Source organism: Sinocyclocheilus anshuiensis, unplaced genomic scaffold (assembly GCF_001515605.1).
Source record: "Sinocyclocheilus anshuiensis isolate Anshui unplaced genomic scaffold, SAMN03320099.WGS_v1.1 scaffold1143, whole genome shotgun sequence".
Taxonomy (NCBI): domain Eukaryota; kingdom Metazoa; phylum Chordata; class Actinopteri; order Cypriniformes; family Cyprinidae; genus Sinocyclocheilus; species Sinocyclocheilus anshuiensis.
In genome coordinates, this window is record NW_015546123.1 from 1,337,885 (window position 1) to 1,357,964 (window position 20,080).

The 20,080-nt window shown below is 36.8% G+C and overlaps 1 protein-coding gene across 2 annotated transcripts in view; it reads left to right on the forward strand.

The window, feature by feature from the left end:
* The window catches only part of LOC107701021 (protein FAM49B-like), a 22,029-nt gene extending 1,951 nt beyond the window's left edge, over positions 1-20,078 (forward strand). For both annotated transcript variants that reach the window (XM_016502923.1, XM_016502924.1), the window contains exons 2-11: positions 11,703-11,792; positions 12,399-12,520; positions 12,654-12,759; positions 15,192-15,328; positions 17,576-17,653; positions 18,425-18,541; positions 18,806-18,885; positions 18,993-19,119; positions 19,695-19,765; positions 19,914-20,078. In XM_016502923.1, the coding sequence (XP_016358409.1) occupies positions 11,720-11,792; positions 12,399-12,520; positions 12,654-12,759; positions 15,192-15,328; positions 17,576-17,653; positions 18,425-18,541; positions 18,806-18,885; positions 18,993-19,119; positions 19,695-19,765; positions 19,914-19,980 (978 nt within the window). In that variant the 5' untranslated portion in view covers positions 11,703-11,719 and the 3' untranslated portion in view covers positions 19,981-20,078. The remainder of the gene's footprint in view (positions 1-11,702; positions 11,793-12,398; positions 12,521-12,653; positions 12,760-15,191; positions 15,329-17,575; positions 17,654-18,424; positions 18,542-18,805; positions 18,886-18,992; positions 19,120-19,694; positions 19,766-19,913) is intronic.
* Positions 20,079-20,080: the final 2 nt, after the last annotated feature.

The window sequence follows — 20,080 nt, forward strand, 5'->3', positions numbered from 1 at the left end:
GTGGTTGGGTTACTACCCAGAAGGTTGGGTTAAACATTTAACCCAACCGCTGGGTCAAAACAGCCCAATTGCTGGGTTTGTCCCTATTTTACCCAGCACTGGGTTGTATTTAACCCAGCATTTTTTAGAGTGTAACAATATAGAAAACCACAGCCTGCATAAACTACATTCTGGATGCAAGCAAATACCTTTATTGTTTGTTTGATGGATTGCAGAACTGTCTGTGATGTGCAAGGCCACAGGTTTGAATTAAAGCATGAACTATAAATATTGACCCAGCAGCCTTCATTATAACCTCCAGACCAGTGGTCAGCATTAAAACACCAAGACGTGTGCAGATGTCGACTCTGCAGACTAGGTTATGGCGGATATTACTAAATTTGTCATAGTTTATAAGACCTTATTATAACTGACATTACATATATCAGCATGATGTTTTACATGTATTAAGTGAATATTTAAACTTACCATATATTATATGTTATGTAAAAGGGGAACAGATCACAAAACCTGTTCATTGTAACTATGGTCATTATTAGGTAAAAGCCAGTATACTGATGGACACAAATACATTATAACTTTAGTAGGTTGTTTTTTCCAGATGGTACTTTGTAAAGAGCAGTATTGCAGCAAAAACACCTGCACAGCTCTAATCACTATAAGATGCTGATCAATAGCATCTGCTCTGTGCAAACAGCTACGTTGTGACATCCCTTGTGCTGTGAGATGTTAGGTTGTGATTGTGTTTCTGGATTTAGCGGCGCGTTCCTGTACTGCAGGGTTTATCTAGTAGCACTTTACATGCCCTTAAGGCATGTGTGACTAACTGAAGCAGTACGCCCTTCACATGTCAGCTTCACATGTCTAGCAAGGTTTTATACCTACATTTTGATGTAGTGTCCAAATCAAAAAAAGCTTTATATTGTTGACTTTAAAAATTTTTTTGAGTGTATGTAGAAGCTGTATAAAGACAAGAGGTTAAACAAAAAAACATTTGAGTGGGTTTTATTCTGCTATTATTATTGAGTGTGTATATTGACATATATATTGTATATGACATTAATATTTAAAAACAGTGCGCTTATGCTATCTTGCTTTCTGAGGAGTATTGTGAAGGAGGTAACCCTTTTTAGTAGGGCTGCACGATTAATCGCATGTGATATTTAACGCGCATCTTGTCAGAAAGCCGGTTCTGTAATCAGAGGTAAATCTCCATCACCTGCGGGTTTTCACATTGAGCAGCATTACCTACACAGAGCCGTTGTTCACTGACGAGCTGCGCAAAAAATCGCGCGAATATGAACGTGGTTTAGCGCAGCTCGTCAGTGAACAACGGCTCTGTGTAGGTAATGCTGCTCAATGTGAAAGAACGCAGGTGATGGAGATTTACCGCTGATTACTGATTACAGATTACTGATAAGATGCGCGTTAAATATCGCATGCGATTAATCGTGCAGCCCTACTTTTTAGTGTTTAGAAGTTTTTCAACTTCCTGGTTATGCTTTGTGGTAGGACATGCTCGCGTTATCAGTCTTCACAGTCAAACAAATCAACAATAAGTTGACACCTTTTTGTGGTCAGATGCTCTTTAAAAACTCTTGAGCACATTTCTATTCTTTACTGCTAGCTTGAGGACTGCCCCAGATACATTCATATGGGCAGCTTACGTGCATTTCTGCTCTAAGATTCAAAGCATATAGCAAAGTAAACATATATTGTTCTTTTCATTTTCAGCAAATAGTATTTGAGCATTCAGTTATTTATTTCTTACATACAGTATCACATTTTAAATATCATCTGTTCCCTCAGGTCATGCTGTGGTAAAAGTGGAAAAAAGATATGTAGACACTGTCTAAGAACACACAGCATTTGTGTTTTCCGCAGTACATGCGCAAAAAAGCAGAGGAGAGAACAGAAACACCTGTGCTGTCATGCCAGAGGAAGCATGTTCGTACAGGCCCGATAGCTGTGGCTAACATTTGGTTTCTTGTGTTCCTGCCTGTGGCATTTTTCCATGCTGCTTGGTTTTTTTCTTTGGAAGAGGTATAGAGAAGTGAATCCAGCATTTCAGTAGCATGCAGAAGTTATGTTAGTGAGTGCAGGAAAGCATTTGTGAGAGAGGAAACAAGCTCATGATGGCATGTTTTGACTTTTCTTAGTTAACTCCAGAGTTTATATTTTTTAAAAGGTGGTTTGTTCAGTTTTGTTTGGATTCAAAATGTTGCTTTTGTATTGTTAAACTAAACTGAGACAGTTTAGTGTCTCATTTCACTTTAAAATAGCTGTATAAATGTGTTCTACAATTCATTTAAATTCATTTTAAACAGGCATTTCGGTTAAAAAAAATAAAACAAAGGTGAGATTGATGTCATGCAATCAATATAATGCAGCAAACTTTCCCTCCTCTTAGCAGGAGGAAAGTACTGGGGCCTTAAAACAACATCACTGAATAACAAGCAAATGATTAATAATTAGAGCATTTATCTGGCATCTTGCTGGCCTGAGGATAGAGGATAAATATCTGTATCGAACATTATTCTCCTATGAACATGAACCTTCAGACATCTGACCTTCTGACCTGGAGCTGACAAGAGATTGCCTGTCCCTGTGAGGTATATGATAAATGAAATCTATAAATCTATATGAACTATGACCTGAAACTCAGAGCTCAAAGTATAAGTGCAAAAATTCACACCAAAATTTAATGCAAAACATGAATGCTCAGCGAGCCAGTGACACTTAGCGATGCTTTGGTGTAGTTTAAAACCAGAGGTGTCAATTATTATTTCTGCATCCGATTCTCACCCCTAAAAAGGGGGAAGGCACTAGTAGATGTTTAAAAGTGTTTTTCTTTTTTGATGTTCGCAAAACGCTTGGCTTGGTTATAGCCAACGCTTAGTTTAAAAAAATTCAGGCATACAATACATTTTTTTTTATTTGTATAAAATGTATTCAACAAAAATAACATTGACATGGTCCATATGTCCATAAGGTAAAAAAAAAAAAAAAAACTTGTTGGAAAAAAAAGTATTGATACAGCCTAAAAAAGTTAAGGTAAGACAAATTAAAATGTTAAGTTGTATAAGTGACAACTTTATATTATAATTAAGGTATCCAGGTCCGATTCCTAACCTTTTTATTTATACAACATTTCAGTTTAAATTTTGTAAATTTTTTTTACATATTGAGTACTGGTTAAAAGTTTGGACACATTACTATTTTTGAAAGAAGTCTCTTATGCTCATAAAGGCCTGGATTGATTTGATAAAAAAAACAGTAAAATTGTGAAATATTATTACAATATAAAATAATGGTTTTCTATTTTAATATACTTTAAATTATGTTGTGCTGCTTAATATTTATTTTATGACCCGTGGTACTTTTTCAGGATTTGTTTTTATTATTAGAAAGTTGTTAAAAAAAAAAAAATTATAATAATATAAGTCTTTACTATCACTTTTTATCAATTTAACACTATTACTGTTTTGTTCTCTATTTTTGATCAAATAAATGCAGGTAATGTGTCCAAACTTTTGACCTGTACTGTATGTACATTAATTAAACTGTATCTAAGTTAAAGTTAATTAAACTGTATCTCTTTTGTTTGTTGAGGATATTATTATAATAATAATTATTATTATTATGCAGTAATTTGCTCAGTAATCTATTCACAGTTCTTGAATACCACATCAGTAAATGAACATCAGTGCTCTTAACATTTTTTTCCTAGCTGGGTATGAGCAGGATTTCCCCCATTTATTGACTACAGATATTGCCATATTGTTAATATTAATAATATGATATTATGTATTGCACTGTTACCTTAAATATGCACTATATACACAAGTCAAGTGGAAGTGAAAGAGATGATCACTTGAAGGATGTGTTCCTTACAGCAAGCATTCAGAAGGCGGGACACTTTGAAACGGCAACATGTGTCCGTTATTATTAATGCGCAAACGAACCGTGTATGTGCGCTCTCGGCCCACTGATCACTATAACATCATATTTCTGATTGAACACAGTTCAGTATATTCACGTAGTTGTCAAAATTAATGTAGAGCGAGTGTTTTATAACGGATGCTCGCCGAAGAGCGTGTTTTGGAGAAGTTTGGCAGGATCAGTGGTGTTTATGTACATAACGGGCATAAGTTATCTCTCAGAACACGATCACGTGTTCTGAGAGATAACTGTTCACTGATGACGTCGAGTCGGTGTAGTGATGCTGAATAGATCGGTATAAGGGTGCGTTCACACTTGTAGTTCGGTTCTCTTGGTTCGTTTGGTCTGGACCAAAAAAGAAAACGATACATTTGGTCCTGGTCCACTGAGCGTTCACACTGACATTTTTGACAGCGAACCTAAAGATACCGAACCTAAAGGCACAGTGATACGTTCACAACCTGATTGGTCAGGTTGAATTACATATATTTCGCGACGGAACTCACCGAATACCCCAAACAAAAGCTGTGTTCGACTTAAAGTGCTGCGCAGACCGATCAGTGTATGACATCAAAGTACCCATTAACCAATCGTTCTGCTCAGCGCCGCTTTAAGTCGAACACACCTAATGCCGTCTGCTGGACTAAGTGCGCTCATTGCTGCGTGTACTTATGATTTTATTTTCACCACCTGCAAACTAATGAAGAGCTCATAAAAGGCATTTTACCTCCTCGTTGCTCCACGTTTGACCTCTGCTCATTTTGTTTTGGATGGTACCGCTCGTTCCGCGTCGTTAAATCATGTCGCATAGCGTCACATCTTGTCATTACTTCCTGTTTTTGGTTTGTTTAGAAGTGTTTGGTCCGTGTTGCGTTCATATTTCATTCGAACCGCACCAGAGTTCGTTTGGAAGCGGACCGAGACCCATCTTTAACCGTACCAGAGTTCATTTGGAAGCGGACCGAGACCACATCTTCAGCTGGGTCTCGGTACGGTTGTTTGGTCCGCATCAGAGTGCGATTGCTGTATTCACACCTGCCCAAAATATCCGCACCATAGGGGGAAATGAACTTGAGTTCGATTCAATCGAACCAAACAAGACAGGTGTGAATACACCCTAAGTTGTTTATATTGCAGTCCTTTGGCATCTCCCTGTGGTCTTGTTTGGTATGGCAGGGTGACTTGTGCTAATTTGTTAAAGGGGTCCTTTTATGCTCTTTTACAAAGTCTTGGTGCAAAACAACACTCCCTTTATCGAATTTAATGAAAGGAACCCCAAGGGAGAAAAAAAAAAACAATCTGAAGTACTCACCAGGATTTCCATTGACTTTACGTCTCTGATATACCTGATTGTTGTTAAAGGGGACATAACACACACATTTTCGCCAATCTCATGTTAATCTTGAGTACCTATATATTAGTATTGCATCCTTCATATCTCCGAAGAGATAGTTTAGTTTTCTTTAGTTTTATCAGATTTATAAAAGAAAGATACAGCTTTATGATTCTCTCCGAAAACAGCTGAGCTTCTGAAGGCGTGCCAATTTGGCAACAAAACACAGAAGTTTGATGCAGTTTTACTCCCTGCCTGCAATTCCAGCTCATGACCGGGATATTTTATCGCTGGGACTGCTCTATCTTTCCATATCAAATGATCTGCAAATCCAGTGTCGAACTGGGCCTTGCTTATAAAACATTCGTCACCGAAATGACAGGAACAAACACACATGTGCGAAACTCCGTTGCTGTCCCAGAAAAACAAACTGCATCCACTGTTCCCTTAATTCTGGGTTCTTTGGGAAGCTGAACAAGGTTATCTTTCCCATACATCCAAAATCACACTTCTTTGGAGACATTCTTCTCGAGCAAGTCCTGTGCAGTGCTGCTGACGACTCCCTTAACCTGAATCAAGCACGTTTATGGGCGCGCGCTCTCGCTCTATTTGCTGTGTGCACGCGCTCTTCCAGGAGAAGTGCCCATAGAAGGAATTCCGTGACGTCATGAAGACCCATGCTCGAAAAAAACTTTCTGAAACTTATTCAAACCCGGAAGGAGTGTATTTGGCACAGAACTCCGTCATACATCCAAATCGTTTTTTGAAACTTTGGCCATGTTTAGCATGAGAATGCAATCTTTAACAGTGTAAATAACTCAGAATACATTAAATAGCATTAGGACCCCCCCCCCCCCTTTAAAGTTACTGTATAATTACTGTATAAGGTTTTTGTGAATAGAAAAGAGAGAGGAGAGGAAGGGGGCCTTGGAGTAAAGGTTGAAAACCACTGCCCTAGGCAATTGCCTGCTATGCCTAAAGATAGTGCCGGCTCTGAAGTTAGCTCAAAAATGTAAATCTGGAAATCACTAAATGTTAAAATGTGATAGCTAATTGCAATAATATTTTTTTTGTAGTTGTGGCAAAACAATTTAAATCGTCATATTCTATAACCATTTAAAATTCAAGGCTTTTAAAACTTTTTTCAAAACTTTCAGACAAGGGTTTAGGCTACCATTTAAAGTTTTGACAAATGTTGCTTTTGAAATGTACAATTCTAAGAAATGCACTGTAATTTCTATTTTAATTCTAGTTTCTTTCATTCAAATTCAAATTGCAGTTCTGCATCCTGATTGATAGCAAATTCAATTTAAGTTCAGGAATTACCTGCCGATAAAAAGAAATTACCCTTCTGCTTGACACACTCTACTCTCCTGCCTCGACAAGGTCAAACTTTGGCTATCCAACAACTTTTTAACTCAAATGACTCTAAGACTGAGATTATAATTTTTGGTCCATCTGATAAATCTGAGTTTAATAATACCGCACTGGGCAATCTGTCTGCTTTTAATTCAAGCTACGTAATCTTGGTGTCCTCACTGATAGTCGGCTAACATTAGATAAACATGTGTCCTCCGTTGTTGACTCTAGTTTTTTCCAGCTTCGCTTAATTTCTAAGATAAAACATTTTCTGTCTGAAAAGTCTCTTGAGACAGTTATCCATGCTTTTATAACTTTGCGTTTGGATTATTGCATCTTTTTGTTTTACAGTATCTCCAAGTCTCAGGTAGCTCGACATCAACTGGTTCAAAATGCTGCAGCTAAATTTCTTAAAAATGGTCGCACATATGACCACGCCACCCCCATTTTGCGAGCCCTCCATTGGCTTCCAGTCCATTTCAGGATTGACTTCAAAATTCTTCTATTTGTGTATAAATGCCTACATACCCAAAATACCTGTCTGACTTACTGTGTCCCTATAACCCTCCCAGAAGTTTAAGATCTGGTAAACTTAACTTATTGACAATCCCTTGCTCAAGGCTAAAACGCAGAGGGGATCGAACCTTTTCTGTGGTGGGTCGACTGTGGAATAGCTTGCCAGTACAACTTTGAATGGCCCCCTCTTTACCAGTTTTTAAATCTTTTCTGAAAACTCATCTGATTTCCCTTGCTTTTAACATGTGTTAATTGTTGATCTTTGTTTCTGTTTTAAATCTGGTATTTGTGTACTTTGCTTATGTTTATTCTGATTATTTTTTATATTGTATTTGTGTTATTCTGCTCATGTACAGCACTTTGGTCAGTCTCGAGGCTGTTTTAAAAGTGCTTTACAAAAATTACAGTGCATTCTCAACTGAATTCTGAATGTTGCACATCCCTGATCTGAAGTCAGAAAGGCAAGGTCCTGCTGGAAGTCATTTCAAAACATAGCTTTCTGATGTCCACCAGGAGGCAATAAAACTCTTCAGTTTACAGTGTCTGTACACAGATACTGTAACCTTCCTGTTATGAAGTAGCGATGAAATAGTATTTCTGTAGTTTTTTCAAGGTCACGTCACCTTGAAACATTGTATCTTGATCTAAATGTTTAAAGTCAAGTATCATGTGTAAGGTCATATTAAGCTTTACATTTAAAGGTCATCATGAGTCTAGTTAGATGTGTAATTCTCTGTGTCAGTTCATTGACAGCTCTGTGTGCTTCGGGGAGAATGATGGGGAGGAGGGTGGAAGTTGTGCCTGCATCTCTTCTAGCTTCTGGGCAGATGGATTTAGCGTCTCTCACATCCATGGGCAGATGAGAGATGATTTGTGGGCGATGTGGGGTTCATTTTTAGGTTGAAGTTCAGCTGTGTTCCTAACACAGGTTAATCAGATTGTGTACAGCTGCGGATCTGAATAACATCGTCTGCTCTGAAGAAATATGGGCAATCACTGAAAAATCACAGAAATATTGTTTCATAGCAGACAGATTCTTAACAGATGTGTCATGGCTAATGTACCAACAATATTTTTTATTAAATCTGATTGTCCTGTGGTATTTATAGGGTCTAAATGAAGGGTGCAGAGAGTGGTGTATAAAGTACCTGAAAGCCATACTCAAGTAAAAGTACAGATATCTTACCAGAATATGACTTTGGTAGAAGTTGAAGTCACCGTTTAGAATATTACTCGAGTAAAAGTCTTAGAGTATGTGATATTTATTGTACTTAAGTACAAAAAGTATTTTTATAATCTTAAACGTACTTAAGTATTGAAAGTAAAAGTACAAGTAAATGCAAAATGGAAAAGAAGCATATATATATATATATATATATATATATATTAAATTATGAAAATATAATTATATTTTATATACAATAAAATGCTTGAATTATTAAAATATATATTATAGTATCATTTATATATTTTATGTGTTGTTAATTTATTTGATATTTATATAAATTATATATATTATGAATTCATTACTATTATATAAATCATAATGAATATTATATGTAATACAATATGTAATATAAGAAATTACATATAACATAATATAATATTATTATTGTATATATCCTAAACATTATATGATTTTAACTTTTATTATCATCATAATAAGTGAAGACCGTTTTAGTGTTAGTAATTTCATTTGATATGCATATTAAAGATTATATTTAATTTTGTAATTTTATTAATATTAACAATCATCAATATTATTACTATATTTAATTTATAAAATATGACTATGTATGTTATATATTTATTATTAAATGATCTTTTTTATACTTAACATCATTATAATAACTGATGGCAATAAAGACAATGTTAGTTTTAGTAATTTGTATTGATATTAAATTAATATAAATCATTAATCATAATTTCATAAGTCATTATATTAATCATGAATTATGAAGTAATTTTAATGTATGTATATATTACATTTAGTATCATCACATTAATTGTTAGCTTGATTAATTTCATTTTTAATCGAAGAGATAGACTCTGTGTGGCCAGAGGCGTGCGTGCGTATTATTAGCCGTGTCTGCTGGGGGCAACCTGCAGCATATCTGTCCATGTCTTGCCATGCTGGGCTTAATGTTAAGCCAGTGTGACGTGGCAGCGGTGGAATCTGGGTCAAGAGGAGCGCTGTCTGTGCTCTCTGCACTGCCGCAGACCGCCTCACTGCAGAGCAGAGCCTCCCCTCCACCCACGTGACTTCCCTCTGCGCTCTGTCGTATGAAGCGGGAGTGGGGAGGAAAGGGGTGGGGTGGGGTCGTATTCTTCTCTGGTTGGGTGGCAGTAGTAGTAGTGGAGGCGAAAACACGTGGAGGCACATGCTGTCAAACGCCTGGTGCACAAGTACTGCAGTGGGGAGGAAACTGCATTCACACCCATAATCTAAAGCCTCTCTCTCTCTCTCTCTCTCTCTCTCTCTCTCTCTCTCTCTTTCTCTCTCTCTCTCTCTCGTCAGCAACGCCTCTCTCTCTCTCTCTCTCTCTCTCTCTCTCTCTCTCTCTCTCTCTCTCTCTCTCTCTCTCTCTCTCTCTCTCTCTCTCTCTCTCTCTCTCTCTCTCTCTCTCTCTCTCTCTCTCTCTCTCTCTCTCTCTCTCTCTCTCTCTCTCTCTCTCTCTCTCTCTCTCTCTCTCTCTCTCTCTCTCTCTCTCTCTCTCTCGCTCTCTCAGAACAGCACCACTGTTATGAACTGAGATGAGTACAGTGCTAATAGTAACTGGGGTTTCAGCTAGCTCACTGAGATTCTGAATACAGAATAAATCAATAATGTTATATTTATTAACGTATTAAATATTTTTACATGTATATATGTAGATAGTTAATAGTAAGGTAGTTGTTAAGTTTAGGTATGGGGTTGTATTAAGGTATCTAAAATATGGTCATGCAGAATAAGGCTTTAATATGTGCTTTATAAATACTCATAAACAGCCAACATGCTATTAATATGCATGCTAGTGAATAGTGAGAATTGGTAATTAAAATAATGTGTTGCCAATTACTTATATAATATTCATAATCATTTATTATTATATTATCAAGTAACTTCATTATCATCACAGTGTTAGCCTTACTAATTTCATTTATTAATTTTATTTGACAGTTTTTTAAAAGCTTTGCATCTACCTAAAAACACCCCTTTCCTGTGGTAAAATCACAGTAATACTCGACCTTGAGTGATGTTTTGCTTTAACAGTTTGTTTATCTATAATTTGATTGTATCTTTTGTAGAACTGGAGTTTTTTTTTAAACATTCAAGAAAGCTTGTGAGGTTTACCCTGTCAAACTGTTCCACTTTTGAGTTTAAATTTGTTTTTGAGTCACATGTCTCTTTTCCCAGTGCTGCACTCGTGATTAATTTATTCAGGTTCTTTTAAGTCCTGCCAGTACTCCTGTGCTCCACTCCTATTGGCTGCCAGCACATTTTGGGTTGAAAAATATTTTTAGGCTCCATGGAAACAGCAGAATGTTCGGTCTCCCTCCTTAGCCAATAGGATTGCAGGGTGTATATGCTGTAGTCAAATAAGCAACCTCAGTTTAGATGGTACCATCCCCCCCAGTCTGAGGGGTGTAAAGTTGACAAGGGGGGCTTAGGCGGTTCAAGACAGATCAAGACAGCAGTGCTTATTTACTCCCTTTGGTCCTTTAAATTCTGAATGCCATGAGAACATGAGTATGCCAAGATATAAAGACAACACACCCCCACTCACACTGCAGAATGCACTGTAGTTCAGTGAGACACTGTAACGACCCATTTACCTACTTTCAAGGCTGTTCGTTTAGAGGAGAAGCAAAGTCCTTCAAAGAAATAAAGAAAGTTTCTGTTCGGCTTGAACACAAAATTCTGACTTTGGCCTTTGAATAAGTTGACATGCTGTTTAACTCTGAGGTCTGTCTGTTCCTCTTGAGGATCCTCTGGTTTTTCATGATGTTATTTAATCTGTTGTAGGCAGTGACTCACTGCGGGAGCGCTGAGCTCAGAGCGGATGAATAAGAATGAGAGTGTGCTCTTTTCAGGGAACGTATGATTCTTACAACGATTTAACCCTCAGCCCAAAGGGAGGGGGACTTCGGAGTGTCAATTGTGAACTATAGAAACACTTTGACTGCTAGAGGGCGTCATGATCCTGCAGTAGAATCCACCCATGAGTGCTGCAGTCGTACTGCATTCTCAGCAGCATGTGTCCTCTCACCTGCAGTCAAACTGGGGTGCGTGTTCAGGAGGGTAATGCAGCAGCATTTGGGTCTCCCCTGATTTTCTGCATTGTCCTGAGCAGATGTTGCCTGTCACACACATACATGTGGCCAGATGTTGTTGTCGTGAGCACAGGTGTCACAGTTCTTGAGTCGACCTGAATGTGTTCTTGTATAGGCAAATCAAATGGTGTTTACACCTTCATTGACATTAAAAGTGTCACTAAGCCACAAATCACATGCAAAAATCATCATTCAGAAAGTATTTTATATTACTTTTCCTTTTTATCTTATCTTTTAGGTCTCCGACAGGTCGGGATGGGGAATCTGATTAAGGTTCTCACACGAGACATTGACAACAACGCAGGGAACTTTTTCCTGGACTTTGAAAGTAAGTGAATATACAGTTACAACCTATATTATCTGATGTTGAGGGCTGGGAGAAATGTCACCTACTCACAATTTATTGACAGTAATTTTGCTGATGATATAAAATGAAACAACACTGTGAATATTATAATAATATTTTTATTGTAAATAACATTAAGTATTAATTATATTAATATCATTGTATTTAAGTAATATTTATATTGTAAATAATAATAATTATAATAATAATTATTATAAATAACATTAATAATTATTATTACTAATTACGGTTAACTATTATTAATTACTATAATCATATATAATTAATAAATAATTACTATTACTATTAGACTATTTCATAATAATAATTATTATTATTATTGTTATTTAATAACTATATTTAATAAGATTTTATCATTTATAACTATGTTTTTATTGTATTGAATTTCTTGCATCTTATAAGCTACAATGGATGAAATGGCAGTTCCTCTAATAGGAAAAAAAAACATCTTTTCAAAAACATAAATAGTGAATAACCAAAAATATAAATATATGGATACAATTTAAGCAATTACACCCTGTCTTCAATTTAAGCACGTTTAAGACTTAGCTGATTTCTCCTCTGTAGATGCCAAGCCAACAGAAGCCGAAAAGAGAGTATGGGAGGAGGTCAATGAGGTGCTAACAGAGGCTGTGAGTGTATTACAGGACCTGCAGTCATATAGTGGAGCAGGTGAAGCCATCAGACAGGCGAGTACTTTCATAATGCACTTCAGATTGTTTAGACATTAGCCGGGGCTTTATGTTACTTTCCATGACAAGCTCTCTTTATTTCTGTTTGTAAGGAATGTTCTGTTTAAGCGTCTGCATGTTGTCTCCTCAGGCCATACAGCATTCCAATGATGAGCGTGTGCAAGAGAGTGCGTGGGCCGCTGTGGTACCGCTGGTTGGCAAACTAAAGAAGTTTTATGAGTTCTCACTAAAACTGGGTATGTCATTATTCTCTTTGCTTTAATGTGCACAGCACACAGAACTATAAATAATAACATGTATGGCTATTTTTACCCAGAGGCATAGGTGATAAATGAGAAGATATTTTTAATGATCTACTCTCCCACAATTCCTCACAGGGATACATGGTCCACTGACCCATTTACCATATACTGTAGTATTAGCATCTGCTCTGGACTGTGTTTTGATTTTCAGTAAGGTGATTCTTCTTGAGGTTTAATTCATCAGTATTATCAAACACATTACTGTACCAGCACACACGTCAGCAGCCGGCAATAGTGAGATTATATAAGACTGGGCATTACTAAACTGTCCTTACATCAGCTCATATGCTCTTACTCGTGTGCTTTTCTCATTTAAACAAATGTAATCAAAGAGCTGAAATCGCCCTACTGTCATATACAGGTGCATCTCAATAAATTAGAATGTCGTGGAAAAGTTCATTTATTTCAGTAATTCAACTCATAGCCTAGTGAACCAAACAGAGACCATTTTGAAGGCTCAGGAAACCTTTGCAGGTGTTTTCAGTTGATTAGCTGATTGGCATGTCACCTTATTCTAATTTGTTGAGATAGTGAATTGGTGGGTTTTTGTTAAATGTGAGCCAAAATCATCACAATTAAAAGAACCAAAGACTTAAACTACTTCAGTTTGTGTGCATTGAATTTATTTAATACACGAGTTTCACAATTTGAGTTGAATTACTGAAATAAATGAACTTTTCCACGACATTCTAATTTATTGAGATGCACCTGTAGCTATACATAACAAGTCAGTATGAATATGTGCAATGTCACATGAGCAAGGCTGCATTTGTAATGAAAATAAGGACTCAAGCCTACAGTTGAATCACAGCTACATGACCTTTTGCAAAACATTGTACAACAGTAAATAATCTTTTCAAAATATTTTAATATTCCTGTGAAGTTGTACAGTATTTCTGTTGTGATTCAGCACATGTTCCCAGGGAGTAAGTCATAGACAGAGCAGCAGTGCGTCATAATTGGATTAGCGCGCTCTTTGGGCAAGGCCAGTTTCTTTCACCACATCTAGCAAAAACACAGCTCGTCATCTCTGACAGTACACACCCCAGATCTTCTGTAACTTAATGATAAATTCATTATCCTTGAAATATATATTTTTTGGAATGTTCAGAACCATTAAAAAGAAAGAAGTCTCTTAATGCTCACCAAGTCATTATTTCATCAAAAATACAGTAAAACCAGTAATATTGTGAAATAAGATTACAGTTTAAAATGACTGTTTTCTGATTTTCAGCAGTCATTACTCTAGTCTTCAGTGTCACATGATCCTTCAGAAGTCATTCTAATATGCTGATTTGGCACTCAGGAAACATTTCTTATTATTGTTATGTTGAAAACATTTGATACATCCTTTGATGACTAGAAAAAAAAACAGCATTTATTTGAAATTGAAATTTGAAACAAATTTGTAACATTATAAATGTCTTCACTGTCACTTTTGATGAATTTGTGTGTTTTCGCTGAATATAAATATAAATTTCTTTCCAAAAAAAAAAAAAATCTTAGTGACATCAAACTTACGGTAGCGTATGTTAGCTGTAACCTACATATGTAGCTCAACTGATGTAGCATGATTCGAACAAAGGCAAGCTTTTGAGTTTGATTCCCACAAAACATGCATATTGATAAAACATGAATGGGATATATTTTCTTACTCTTTGTATTTTTATATCAATATTGTACAAGATTATCCTATTTAAATTAATGTGATAAACAAGTCAAAAGTAATCAAAAAGTAGTCTGATTATATTACCTGAAATGTGTAATGTAATGGATTATGTTACTATTACGTTACTGGAATCAGTAACAAATTACAATTTGTAACTGTGACATGGATGTTACAGTTGATGTGGAAAATCACATATCATTTAGAAAATTCTACTAAAATCCAAAGATTGATACTGTACTTGGTGCAGCAATGGGAAATGCCATAATAACTAATTTGTTCTGTTAATCAGTTTTTTTTTTCCCAGAAATATTTAGTGTCTCATAATCTTGTATGTCTCAAAGTATGTGATATGCTCTGTGAAAGTGTGGTTGTATTTACTTTTTGTGCTGTCTGTCTGTGCTTGTAAGTCTGTGGGTTTGAGTGATTCAGATGGAGGGTTTGATGTTGAGAAATAGGTCATGACCTAATTAAACATGACATGGCCCTTAATCACACATCATCACCAGCCAATGGCAGCGCTCTCTGGAGGAGAGGCTCTGGTGAAACATCAAAGGGTCAGACTGACCTAATATCTCTCTGCCAGACACTCTGTTTCTCTGCCTGTTTTTGTCAAAATATAGTGACCATAACCCAGTATTATCTATATTTCTATCCACCAAAAACATTAGCAGTTCTGTTTCTTCTGTGTCTTGTGTAGAAGACTCTCTGCAGGGCCTGTTGGAGTTTCTCACCAGCTCGCGCTGCAGCCCAACTCAACATCTGGAGCAGGAGCAGGCGCTGGCACGGCAGTTCGCTGAGATTTTGCATTTCACACTGCGCTTCGATGAGCTGAAGGTAACCAGGCAACCTCAGGTCACACCCATTCTGCACATGTCTAATCCTTCTTGGAACCATCTCTTCCTAACCTGCTTCAGAAAAAGACGGGCGAAATCAACAATTAGGTAGAATGAGAGGATGTGGAGCAAAAGTGTTGTTAGTGGGACTCCAGCATCCTGTCTTTAATCTCAGACCTCCAAAAATCTGTAATTAACACATCTGACCAATCTGTAAATTATATTTATACTTGCAGTGATTATGCAATATCTCTTTCTTGGTTCTATTAATCAGTTGTTGATTGGATGTAGGGAGATCTGAATGTGAGTAAGAAAGGGATGGCCATTTGATATGCCATCAAACAGAAGATCCAGGTGAATTTTCATTTTATGCTGACTACAAGTCAAGTCCAGATAAAAACGAAAATACTGACAGATCTTTTCTTCCACATTATGATGCACAGCTGAGTGTAATGGATTATCGAAAAGGAAAACATGTAGATAATATGTAAAAAGACATTGCTTGTTGATTGGATTTTGAGGTGTGGGCATTGTTCTCAAAAACGGAGGCAGATTAGCGTGAGCTTGCAGGGGCGGGATTTAAGTGGAATAAATGATAGGTGAAGTCCTGCATACATCACTACAGAGAAGTCTATCGTTTTTGCTAGAACAGGGTGTCATGCACTTCTTTTTGTGAGGGGGTACCAGTGATGGGGGTGGGAGGAGGTATAAAAAACTTTACTTAAGCTTTCACTAGCTATTTTTCCATCCACCTATTTTTATGTGTATTTTGGGTTATCGCATTAAAAAAACGCTGAATGGAAATGCCAAGATGTGCAAAAAAAACATTAAGAGCTCATCTGAGTTAGATACATTTTTTATCTGATAAGAAAACGTGCATAAACTACGATGGAAACCAATTTTGCGCACAAGTTAAATTCTCAGCTTTGGATGGAAATATAGCTTCTGTAATAATTACTGTCTTCAGATGCAATTATATCCTTTTAAATTATGATTTAAAGTAGAATCATATATTATTAACTCGTTTATTCATCACAAAAAAAAAAAAAATCTTCTCAGTCTTGTCCTGAAACTGATAGCAACTACTGTATCACACATAATGCAATAGCGATAGAGAATGTGTATGATAGAATTTATTTGTAAGCCACTGAATTTTGTATCCAATTAGTTAACTTAATTAGCTCTGTAGTGATTCAGCTAATTAGTTGAACTAATGGAACACAAAGTCCAGTTGCAACCAATTAGTCAAATTAATGGAAAACTAATGCCGAGTTCACACTGCACGATTTTCAAAGACGGTTTTTCAATCAGAAGATTTTCAATCACTGTTGGTTTCACACTGAACGACTATCTGGGGTAGCATTCAGTTGTTGCTGTGTTCACACTGCACGATGGAACGACGACAGGAGGTTACACACTGCATGACTTTACAATAGGGAGAATCACCGATAACTCTGTCTGGTGCAGGGTTGCCAGGTTTTTGGTACAAAACCTGCCCAATTACTACTCAAAACTAGCCTGAAAATAGCCCAGTTGCTTTCGAGGGGGTCCCCCAGTAAAAATAAACATTTTTTTGGTGGGGTTCTCCTGGTACAATTCACATTCCAGGGCCTCAATATCACGTTATTGGGGTCGCTTCAACCTGCTGACATGAAAAACAACCGGCGGCAATCGTGGATTTGGCAACACTGGTCCGCAAACTACATTTCATATAACTCCTCCCCGAACTTCCCGCTGCCCTGTATCTTGGTCTCTCATTGGCTGTAGGTCATCGCCGATGTGTTTTTCAGTCAGAACTCATTTCACACAGCAGGATTATAATAATTATAATAATTCTTGATTAAATTATTGATAATTCACACTGCGTGATTGTCACTCGCGTGAACGAGCACCGATTTGCCTCCGATTTCAGGCATTTGTCGGCGATTTCGCAAAACCTGTCGGCGAGTGAAAAATCGGGCTAAAATTGTGCAGTGTGAACTCGGCATTAGTGCAGTTGCTTTCAAAGGTGCCATAGAGAATATTGTCTAGATTACTGCACTGATGAAGTCTGTCACAAAAACCAGCAGTGGATGAAATGGCCATATGCTCTTTTGATTTTCTAGTTGCTCACTTGAATTCATACATTCACAGTAAAATTACAAATGCATGAATGCCGTGTTTACATGTTTCCCATTCCCATATTTAGCAGAAATGCAATTTTCAGCTGCCAGTTATGCATTTAAATGCTCACCTGCTCTCTCTACAGATGACCAACCCAGCCATCCAGAATGACTTCAGCTACTACAGAAGAACCCTGAGCCGCATGCGTATCATCAACCAAACAGTGAGTGAACCTGCTCCGTATGGAAATGTGCCTCATTTTCAGACAGCTTATGTTGTAGTGATTCCCCATCCCCCCATGTCACAGGGGTTAATGGGAGCTCTTCTGTTCTCTAATGGTCTCGATCATTAGGTGGCAGAGTGGCACAAGATCCTGACTCAGGGAAACATGAAATATCGCACTCATCTAAACCTCTCTATCTTTTCCTGCTATTTATTTCGTATGTCTCCCTCCCGCAAAATCTTTTAGCTGACACAGAGTTGAAGTGTGTTCGGTTGACGTTGAGTCGGTAATGCGTGCTAACGACTTCAGGCTCATTAGCACGTGCTGTATCATCAGGGAGCGGCTCAGCAGGGGTTGACACCGAGGATCGTTGACCTTGCCTTGCCAATTAAAAGCACTCTCTGCAAGGAATAATTACGACAGCCACTTTCATCTCATGGAACATGAGCTTGGCTGTGGAAGAGCATGTATTAGGAATTCTGGACATGTCTACAGTCTGTGGATTTAAGCAGGATTTACATTCAGTTTTTAGCATACAGTAATGAATGAAATGTTTCAAGTCAGCTAAAATGCATTTTCAGTGCACCAGAATGCCCAGTTTCCACATCCATTTCCATGATTAACTACTAAGTAAAGCTGACCAAGGAAAAGCGCATCCGTAACCTCCAAAAAGCCCAACGCCTGAACTGACACCTTTTATTTTAAATCTTTAAAAGTATGAATTTTTCACACTTGGATACTGAAAAAAATCCATGCATGTTCTTTCTACAGGCAGAAGAGCATAATGAGGTTGACAACGAACTGGCCAATCGCATGTCTCTCTTCTACGCCAATGCCACGCCCATGCTGAAAACGTTAAGCGATGCCACAACTAAATTTGTATCAAAGGTAGGGGATTGTTAAAATCTGCTGTATTTTGATTATAACAAGCCTTACACAATTCAAACCACTCAAATGGATGTTAAAAAAAATCGACTAACAAGTCCAGATGCTCATGAATAAATTCTACTTAATTAGTCTCAAAAAAGTACATGATATACTTTGGCAACACATCTATACAAGAATGTTTCTCGATCACTTTCACTTCCAAAACACTGTTTTCTCATTACAAACCATCGTAACTAACACATTTTGCGCTCTCTATTTGATCAGCATGCAGAACTGCCCGTAGAGAACACAACAGATTGTCTGAGTACGATGGCAAGTGTGTGTAAAGTCATGTTAGAGACACCGTAAGTTGATATGTTTGTTTAACTATTGGCCTTTTGTTTCTTCTGTAGCAGGCTGTAACTTGTTAATTTATCCTCTGTGTGTGTGTGTGTGTGTGTGTATTGATCAGGGAGTACCACAGTCGATTTGCCAGTGAGGACACAGTGTTATTCTGCCTGCGTGTGATGGTGGGGGTGATCATCTTATACGACTATGTCCATCCAGCTGGAGCTTTCGTAAAATCCTCCAAAATCGATGTATGCCTTATTCTGCTTTCTGATCCTTTTAGTAAAAGTTATTTTATTCAAATGTACTCATTTAATTTAATTTCATTAATATGCGGATTAATTGATTTAATCAAAATGTTTAAATAGATTTTATATTTGTAAATAATTAGGGCTCTCAATATGGGTCTTAAAATAAATTCAAATTTTTTTAATAGTTACTAAATTATACTTACTGTGCAAATGTACCTAATTAAAAGCAAACTATATGCAAATACAAAGCCTGACTAAAAATACAAATACATGGTTACTGTCACTGATTAAGTGATTAAATATTTTTTAACAGATTTTATATTTGTAAAGTTAATTAGGGCTGTCAATTTAACATTATGGTAAAAGCATATTAAAAATGAATGCATTTGATCACCAAATAAGCATTTATATCAGTAATTTCTAATTTAAATAAGTATTGTTTTTTGATTATACAAAATTAATGTGCTAAATACTATAGATCACCCAAATTAAAAGCAAATTACTGTATATACAAATACAAAACCTTATTCAAAATACAAATACAAAATGTTATTGTCTGTCTTTGTATGATACAGATGAAAGGATGCATTAAGGTTCTGCGATATCAGCCGCCCAACAGTGTGGAGGGGCTTCTCAATGCCCTTAGGTCTGTGAGCTTTACTGGACTCTTACAAAACTCTTACAGTATAGCTTATACCTTACAACATTACTTGTTGTAGTAAATTTTGATGCAAATCCATATGACTTGTTGTGGTATGTTTTCAGTGGATTTTTAATGTTCTCTCGACTCACAGGTACACAACAAAACATTTGAATGATGAGACTACCTCCAAGCAAATCAAAAACATGTTACAAGCTTAACTGTGTCTGCCAAAAGTATTACTTCTTGAATACATTGGACGAGACGCTTCAGCAGTTTTAGTAATACAATGAGAATAGCCATGTGTCATGTGGCAGCTAC